Source organism: Elaeis guineensis, chromosome 7 (genome assembly GCF_000442705.2).
Source record: "Elaeis guineensis isolate ETL-2024a chromosome 7, EG11, whole genome shotgun sequence".
Taxonomy (NCBI): Eukaryota; Viridiplantae; Streptophyta; class Magnoliopsida; order Arecales; family Arecaceae; genus Elaeis; species Elaeis guineensis.
In genome coordinates this window covers 3,795,024-3,804,391 of record NC_025999.2, presented here as the reverse complement: position 1 = coordinate 3,804,391, position 9,368 = coordinate 3,795,024, and the positions used below count along the sequence as shown (strand labels likewise).

General features: G+C 37.9%; 1 protein-coding gene across 2 annotated transcripts; it reads right to left on the bottom strand.

The window, feature by feature from the left end:
* Positions 1 to 5,674: 5,674 nt before the first annotated feature.
* LOC105049176 (WAT1-related protein At4g08290) lies at positions 5,675 to 8,116 on the bottom strand. Of its 2 annotated transcripts, XM_010928744.4 has the most exons (6): positions 7,741 to 8,111; positions 7,577 to 7,639; positions 7,147 to 7,468; positions 6,506 to 6,670; positions 6,088 to 6,239; positions 5,675 to 5,982 (listed from the first exon to the last, which is right to left on the bottom strand). In XM_010928744.4, the coding sequence occupies exons 1-6, from the start codon at positions 7,944 to 7,946 to the stop codon at positions 5,832 to 5,834; spliced, it is 1,059 nt and encodes a 352-aa protein (XP_010927046.2). In that variant the 5' UTR covers positions 7,947 to 8,111; the 3' UTR covers positions 5,675 to 5,831. The 2 variants fall into 2 exon arrangements, with proteins under 2 accessions (XP_010927046.2, XP_010927047.2); XM_010928745.4 differs by lacking the exon at positions 6,506 to 6,670 and having other exon boundaries at positions 7,741 to 8,116.
* Between the last annotated feature and the right edge of the window lie 1,252 nt (positions 8,117 to 9,368).

The window sequence follows — 9,368 nt, the reverse complement described above, 5'->3', positions numbered from 1 at the left end:
TGATCCGCTCAACACGCCATAACCGTCACGAACGGTTACCCGCCGCATATCATGGCGCAATTAGTGGGAACTAATGACCCACTACATGATTATGGCTCGATAATTTAGTGCCATAAAATATGGGACTACGTCCGACGATGACAATAATCTAATCTATAAAAAAGGAGATAAGTGAACAGCACGGGCCATTTGGGGGAGAGCTCTGCTACTCTGAATATCTAAAATACTACTGTTCATCAACTTCTCTCTCTGACTTAAGCATCAGAGGATTCTTGTCGGACACCAATCTGGTTTGAGATTTTTTTAATTTATTTCTGCCTCAGCCTCCTTTAGCTTGGTTTCTAGCTTTGAGATTTTTTTAATTTATTTCTGCAGCTTGTTGTCTTTGTCATTCATCTGATGTTGATTATTCAAAAATTGCTTATTCTTTTCTTAAATAGATTCCATCTTCTCTTGGAGCTATTTCTTCAGCCCTTTGTTGTTTCGATTTTTTTGGCAACCTTCTTTTCTGCTACCTTCTTGGCCTCCTCGTCGCCTTTTGGCCTCCTTCTTGATCTTGAGCCCCCTTCCAGGGATTTCTTATTTTCAAAAAAGCATATCAAGTGCTCATGGAGCAACTTGAAATATATGGCTGACTGTAAAAAAGAAAGGACATTGTCAGGTCAGCAAATAGCCGATGTTAAAAAAAAAGAGTAAAAACTCACATCCATGATGTTGTTAAATCCATAGTTTATTAGTTGATCTAGGGAGAGATCCCTCCTCCGAGCATTCAAATCTTTCTGCAGCATCATCTTGCTAAACAAGTCTCTATCCAGTCTTGGTGTCTCTAACAGTGATGCCTTCACTAGGTCGATCTTGTTCGATGAAGAGGATGGTAGGTTGGCATCGAGAGCCTGGAATTTGGAACGTTGGTTGGTTGGCTGAGCTGACTTGACCGACATCAGAGGGGGTGTTGGAGAAGTCACCTGCTTAAGACGAATAGGTTCCTTTGAGAATGGATGAACCACCTCAATAGTTTGGTGTGTTGATTTTGCCGGTGGGACAGTGGAGATCGGCATGGCATTTGTATCGATCAATATAGTTTTTGGTGATTATCAGGAGGCAGTCGATCTCGAGGGAACAATCTCTTTATTCTTCTTGAGAGTAGATTGGTCAGGTAGATCCTGCTTCCTCTTCTTCGATTCGGCTAGCCTTTGTGGGTTAAATTTCATTATTGTTGATATGACAAAGGCAAAAATTTTTAAAGAAGAAAAATGATGAAAAATAATAAAGCAATGAAGAAAGAGAATTAACATCCGACTTATCTTAGAGAGAGATCTGACTAATGCGGGTGTCAAATGAGGATTAGTCGGACATCAATAAGCTCATCTTAGTTACTTTCATACCCAGAAGCTCTGCAAAAATCTCTTGTCCCCAGGTAAGACTTCATTATTTGAGTTCCATTTGATTTTAGGATTGCACCATTTACAGCTAAAACCCCATAGAAAATTGGAAGAAAAAAGAAGAAATAATTTTTTCAGTTATATATTGAGGAAGGGAGAGAGTAGGCCAAATTTGCACTTAGACTGAGGTAAAAAATACCATCAGTCTTTCCATAAGGGTGTTTCTTTAGGATGAACAGTGCCCTAAAAGAGAAATCCTAAGGTCTATAACGAAAAATTTACAGCAAATGATGAATACTATGATCATCCTAATTAAATTGGGGGTGGTTTAGCTGGATGAAGTCTATAGAAATCAAATATATTACTGAAGAATGTATGTAAGGAAATTAAAGTTCAAACCGAAGTGTCTCATCATAAAATGCAACATAATCTTTTGGAGGTTGGTAACCCTACCGTCCCGACCTAGAGCTATAAGTTGAAATTCTTCAGGTATCAGATACTTTTCCTAAGTTTCTGAAGGTGAGATAGGTTAGGACAGATTGTTCAGTACTCGGACCTAGATAATCAGAAGTCCCTTCATAAGAGACTCTGGATTATCCCGACCTGAAGTACTGACATGGCTACTATTCGAGATAAACTTTTCACCTCGAACTTGAGCAGCAGTTGAGTCGACTAAGTATTTGGTTGCCTTGGCTTATCTCGTTGCTACTATCGAAAGACATCTTTGAAAGAAAAGATGAAAGCAAAGATGGACGGAAAAGAAAAAAGAGGAGGAAAAGCTATTGAAGGAAAAGGAAAATAAGGATTGCAAAGATCCAAAATCTCAGGTTTTCACGAAATGGAGGCCGAAAACAAATATCTAATGGGAAAAGAGAGATCTAAGGAAGCTTTTAAAGAATCTCTCTGACTCTATCTTCTCCAGCTTTGGTGACTTTTAGGGAACTCTTCTCCAACGCCAGTGATGTAGGGATTTCGGAGAAATCTCGACAAGGCTTCCACACAAAGGAAACAGTAAAGTGATTTTTGAATGGAGTACAGGCCTATTTATAATGCCTATTAATAGCTCAGATTGATTTAATGCATCATTGGATTGATGCCATTTGTCGACCATCTGACGATCTTGCAGAGAGCCGTTTCGATGCACCTCTTCCTGATTAAGCTGTGTAAGCGGGATCCGCATTATAGCTCAAGTGGCTAACCGTATTATGACATTTGGCTTGTGCACGTCAGAGAATAGTGGTTCAAATAATTATGAATTCTCAATTTTCTAAGTGCTCATCGTTACCAAGTCCAACGAAGTCATTTTCGAGAAATAGTATGTCGCTTCGAATGATTAAAAATTATTATTCTCAACCGTCAATAGTATGGAGCATTTATGACGATAATATAAGTCAGATGAGATTCCTGAAAAGACTTTCCACGTCCGATGTAAGAACTTTACTTCAATCTGAAAAGTGGGGGGCATGTGTTGATATTGTTATCTGACCTCATCATCTAGATATGTGGCAGTAGATTATTATTTGAGTCAGATATTCTCTTTCAGATCACGTCCATTAATTTTCGATCTACTTCTCAATCTGGTATCTGGTTGAGCCAATTTGACTAGGACTATTCTTAAAGTATGATGCTCATCTTGGCTATTAACCGATCTTCAGTGAGTTATATCGGTCTTTAGCTGATGTAGTTATTAATATCAAAGAGGTATGATACTCAGTTCAGTAAGAAACTGAGCTCAGCTATGTCACATCGGTATATTACGACGTGCTATCAAAGTATGGATGGTTGTCCAGCAACTGCCATCTAGCTCAGCATCAGTTATTTTTCAGCTATATTACAGCTAATCATCATGTGGACAAATACTCCACGATCTCTATACAGCTGATCATTCTATTATAATAAACTAACGGCTAACAACTCTCCTAATAGCCTAACAACTTAAGCAGGCTCTTCACCCCCTCTATATAAAGGAAACAAGGTATCCTTTAGAGGTAAGTCGAGAAAGAGAGATAAGATTCTATTGAATCATTTTCAACTTCCCCATGAAGAGAACAAGTGTCCTCTCTCTACTCTGCCTACAATCTCTTTTTCATCCTTCTATTCTCTCATTTCTATCACCTATTCTCAAGGCTTCATCTGACTTAACCATTGAGGATCTTGAACGGAAGGTACCCCATTGGTTTTGAGATTCTTTGCAAGAATCATCGCAAACTCCATCAAGTTCAACCAAGAAGCAACTCAGTTCGGTTCATCACCACTTCGTCGACTATCAACTGAAGCCTTGCAGCAACAAAATATAATATCAAAACAATAAATTCTGGACTTTGGTTGTCTTCAGGGATGCACTAAAAGCAAATCCAACTATTGTTAAATTCTTGTATATTCTTTCAAAACAAGTCTGACTGTATTCAAAGCATGTCCAAGAAAGATACGATTTTTTTCCTAATTTTACACTTATATGCTTTGGATGATCTTATTATTTTTTTTTATTTTGTTTCATTTTTTTTCCTAGTTTAACACCCCCAAAACATACCACAATATATATTTTCAAGTAAAATATACCACGGTCTAATAGCAGTTAGCATATAATTTTGTTATTTTTTCATAAATTGGTACTGTATGTATTATGTTCAAAGGTATAATAGTAAAAGAAGATTGTAACATTTTTTTTTCTTCTTTGCTTCAACCAAGAAGAAAAAAATATTTTTTTTCTTTAAACTCTCAATCAAGAGAAAAGAAATATACTTTCTTTTTTTCTTTTTTTTTTCTCTCCTTACTAATATTTTTTTTCTTTTCTTGCCTAAACTCAAATTGTCTCGGTTGGCAGAATACCTCCACAGCAATATATATATTGTGTAGATGTGTATAATTATGTGTGATGTTATTCCTGGCTAGAAGATAATTTTTTATTTTTGTATAAAATAATATAAAAATAAGCTTTCTATTTTATAAATCCTGTTGAATTAACGACTGCTTTTGGCTACACACTTTTCATTTCTTTCTTTTAAATAGAGAAGTTAAATTAAAAAAATTATTGTGTGTTTTCAGAAGATTTAGGGTATTGATAGATGTGAATGCCTATAGTCCCTTACCCAAGTCAAGGTGGAAATTTTGCATTAAAATACCAATGGGGAATGGAGATATATATTGGACCACAAGAAATTCTTTGTGCATTGGAGGTGGTGTAGAAAATCCGATGTGGAGCACACCATTTGTAATTGTCCACGTAGTCACTGCTTTCCAATGCGCATTTAATACCTATAGTTTTTTTTTCGTTTAAAAATTTTGTATGACGAAAATAACCCTATCTTTAAAAAAAATTATGACATTCCATAGCATACTATGACTTCCTATACATATGATATCATAATATAGCTCAGAAAATTATGACATCCTTGCATATTATGACATCTTGTCAAATTATGACTTCCTGCATGTAGGATGTCATAATATGGCCAGAATGTCATAATATGGTTGTCCAATCACTTTTTAACGCACATTTAATGCTTGTAGCTTCATTTTTTTGTTTAAAATTTTGAATGATAAAAATACCCATGTTCTTTGAAAAAAATTATGACATCTTGTTTTATATTATGACATCCTGTGGATAAAAATTATGACTTTTTGGTCATAGAATGTTATAATATGGACATAGATGTCATAATTTTTTCAAAAAATAGAAGTATTTTCGTCATTCAAAATTTTAAATGAAAAAATAAAATCAGACATTAAATACCATTGGAAAGTAGTGACTATATGAATTAATCGGACAAAATGATACACTCCACGTCGAATTTTTTATACCACCTGCAGTGCACAAAGAATTCCCCATTGGACCACATGATCTCTCCCAAGCTGGGGTCACCTTGCTGCCGCTTCTGGTTGGTATCTTGAGAAACGGAATCGAAGTAAAAGAGCTCAATCTCTTCGTTAAAATACATGCCTTGCAAGTCACAATCACCCTAGAAAATACAAGGTGATGGATATGGATTTTGTCCCATTGTAGGATGGAGACTCCATCCAAATAATGGTGGACTAATCTGCCCTCTTTGCATTGCAGTTATTTTGATATTTTAATTTCACATGTTGACAGGGATTCTGCATTTATTTTTGTAACTTTTTTGTTAGATCTCTGTAGTGATGTGTGAATGCTCTATTGGTTAATTAACTTTGAGTGAGGTCAATCACTATGAGGACCAATTTTCTAGCAACTGATCCTCTATGCCCCAAGCTCTGAAGACATTGCCGCTAATAGAATACAGACAACAATCAGTGGTCTGGATAGTTGCTCACAATGATCAAATCCCCATGATATCGGACATGTTGCTATTAGGACTAGACAGGATTCTCGATAACAATAATGTTATACATCTAGAAAAGCAAGCCACATTTTGATGACCTGCAAACGTGCTTTGAAGATCCACAGGGACCTCCAAACACCCATCATTGTTGTCAAGCTTTGTTCAGCAGCATCGGTTCTGCAATTGAATCTTCAATTAGATGAGTCTGGCCTCCCACATCCATCTTTTGGATTTGATAATCTTTAGATTTTGCCCACAGGAGAAGATAGAGACCACCAACAACCAATACTGCTCCAATAATGCTATATAGAATACAGTTGCCAAAGGCAAATAACATTTAGTCGGAATCAATTCCATGAGAAATGGGGTATCAAGGAGATTTGCCAACAGCTAGAACTCCAACCAACCTTTCATGCTTGGCTGCAACTCCCAGGACAAGTGTCTGAATAAGAAATGAGAAGATGACGAGCAGAGGAGAGAAAGCTGTCGCAAAAACAGGGCCTTTCTTGTGAATGCACCAATTCAAAGCCAAGTATGATAGTCCTGTTACCACCGTTCCCTGCAGCACCACGATCATGTTAAGTTTCTCTATAGCTTCTCCCAATCTTTTAAACAGAAGAAGAGAACTCGACAACTTTGAATAAAAGAATGAAACATGGTTCTTCTCTTTGAAGGTTTCATTGGAATCTATGACGATGGCTTCTCTCGGGGTCTGATTTGGTTTTCTTGCGAACATGTTGAAGGTCATGTAGGTTTTCTTAATTGGATGATATCCATCTAATTCTATTGGTGAGAGGTCTTGTCATATGATTTGGTATGACTTGCCCCATAAAGGATTGCAAGGAGCTGCAGGCTTCCATCCCACTTAATCCTCCATGATGAAGGGTTTCTCTCCACGACAGCTGCCACCATCAGTGTCTGGAAGGTCCCGAAGAGGTTCATCATAGCTGCCAATGTAAGATCTGCTGGATACTTCGCCGCCACCCTTTCCTGCAAGGAAAGCCCTGCTTACAAAACCTTTCTGATATCTACCATGGACAAAAACAAGAACGACATAAGTTCTACATATGGAGCATCTTATACAATTGAGTGTTGTACATGTCATGATATCATGCATGTTACATTGAATTAAGTTTCAGCAAAGGTCATTTTACTAACTCGTAAATAAATTACTCAACTAATGCTTGCTGATTCTGCCCCTAGTTTAGTATTAATTGAGAATTTTCTAAGTGATACTTCTCAGCCATTTTACTAAATCCATATACATGCACACTTCTTGGAAGATTATAGAGAATCTAGTCCAAAATCATGCGCGTTTCTACTTAGCAATCTTTTGAAAGATCCGATTATAGTGTTCACGAATGGTTCCTCTCTTAGCTTTATAGCCTGAGCTGTCTACTACCTAATACGGCACCAAATACCGGCCGTCGTTTGATAAAGGGGGAAGGCGGGATACCGGCACGTACCACGAAAAGATTCGCGGTCGCGACGCCGAGAATTGCGAGTCCCACCATCAGCGAGCCGATGAACCGGCCATCGCCGCTGCCGGCCGAGGGGTCGTCATTCTGGCTGGACGAGAGCGAGAAGACAACCAGGATGGCGCCCGCGGTGGAGACGAGGACCCCACAGAGCTTGGCCAGGCTGCGCGCGCTGCCGGAGAAGCGTTCCTGCCGACACGCCACCGCCAGGACGAAGACCACCGCCGGGATCAGGTTCATCGCCACGCTCTGGAACGTCGCCGTTATATAACGGAGGCTCGCCGTGAACATCAGCTCCCCCACCGGGATCCTAATTAATGCCCCCCAAGAAAAAGAAATTTTCTTTCTCAGGAAAAAAGAAAAAAGAAGTGGTCTTTTAATTTCCTTCGAAATTAAAAACGAGAGGGCTTTGATTAACTGTAAGAAGCCGATGAAGAAGGCCCAGGAGAGGATTTGAAAGGAGGGCTTGGGGCGTCTGCCTCTGCGTCGGTGGAAGAGTAATTATTGTTATGAAACAAAGAAATAAAGAAAGAAGAGAGAAGCGAGGGGGCCTGGCATTAGTTAATTGATTGGTGATAGTACCGGTCGAAGAGGAGGGCGAGAGAGCAGAGGATGAGGATGGAGACGAGCTGCTCGTAGACGACAATGACGACGGCACTGACGCCGAGGGAGGGGTCGAGGACGGACTGGAGGATGACCAAGAGCACGGCTAGAGCAAGCTGCCTCAAGGTCATCACCACGTAGGGCGCGGTGGCCTCCACGGCGGATCCGAGCTCACCCATGGACATGGCTGCTGCTATTTTTCGCTGGCTCCAGGCTTCCCTCCGCAAGAAGCGTTGGGCGATGGGAGCCGACGCTGGCTGGCTAGGAATCGATACGGTAAGTGCTAGTGCTGGTGAGTGGACCAAAATGCCCCAATTCCATCGTCAGATTCCATAATCCCCAGCTACCGTTAAGACGTACGAAGCGCAAGTGTATCGAGTACCGCTACGAGGCCCAACCGTGAAGAAGTCATGGCAACAGCTCTAATTATTATTATTTTTACCAAAAAAAACCAGGTCTAATTATTACTTGGACCAGATTCATGGACCATGCCAAATCCCACGGTAGATGACACGCCACGTTACCCCTTGTCTTTCACCAATTCCCGATTGCGCCTCATCCACCGCGTATATGCTCGGAGATTTGCCCCGGTCCACTTGGACCTGATCTATACAATAATATTTCTGGCAACAGGACACCGATTTTTAGGCAGCGTGGGCCCGGTGGGATGTGAGGCGGGGCCGTGGTGGGAAGCACAAATATCTAACAGGCTGCAATCGATTTTTTTTTTTTTATAATAATGTAGCTGTCCCGACACGTTTTTTAACCCTAAAAAAAAAAAAAAGAGATAATGAAAAAATAATGGCGAGAAAAAAATAAAAAAAAGAAAAAAAAAGTACAACAGACACGAAGGCTAAAAAAGTAGGGGCAATGACATAAGCCAGCAGTTGACAAACGCCACAACCGGCTACTCTATATCAACAGGCATTCGCATTCCATCTCCATCATGACTGCATGAGTGACATCTTTTTGGCTTGGCTTTTCTTTTGGGACCAACAACATCAGTCAACCACCAAGATGTCCAAAAAATTAGAAATTTTTTTTAAATAATATTAAAAAAAATTATTTATTTAAATAATATAAATTTTAATTTATTTACGAATCTAATGTATAAGAGATAAATCATCATTTTGAATGACATTTTATCCAAGTCACGTCACCCATAATTTTTACGTAGACGTTGTCCAAAAAAAAAAAAAATTAGAAAACATCATTCAAAATAGTATTTTTAAAAACGTCATTCAAAATGACGTTTTCTAATTTTTCATCCTAAAAAAAAATAAAAAAAATAAAAAAATTATAAAATTTATAAATTTAAATTTATAAATAAATAAAAATTTTAATTTTGAATGAAATTTAAAATATAAAAATTTAAATTTTTAATTCAAATAAAAAAAAATTTAAATTATTTTTTTCTTTTCAAATTAATTTTTTTAAAAAAATATCTAAAAAAAATTTTAAAAATTTAAAAAATTAAAAATATCATAGAAAAAGAAAAAATGAGAAAGAAATATGAAAAAAATTATAATTATAATTTTAAATTTTAAAAAAATAAAAATTTTAAATTAATTCAAAAACATCATTTCAAATTCTTTCCCATTTCAAAT

What these genes read in the sequence shown, in the direction of transcription:
- LOC105049176 (XM_010928744.4), bottom strand. Translation starts at nt 7,946, where the DNA reads ATGTCCATGGGTGAGCTCGGATCCGCCGTGGAGGCCACCGCGCCCTAC. An exon ending in TTCTTCATCGGCTTCTTACA is followed by an intron (nt 7,469 to 7,576) that starts GTTAATCAAAGC and finishes GGCATTAATTAG; the next exon opens with GATCCCGGTGGGGGAGCTGA. An exon ending in TCCTTGCAATCCTTTATGGG is followed by an intron (nt 6,240 to 6,505) that starts GCAAGTCATACC and finishes GTGGTGCTGCAG; the next exon opens with GGAACGGTGGTAACAGGACT.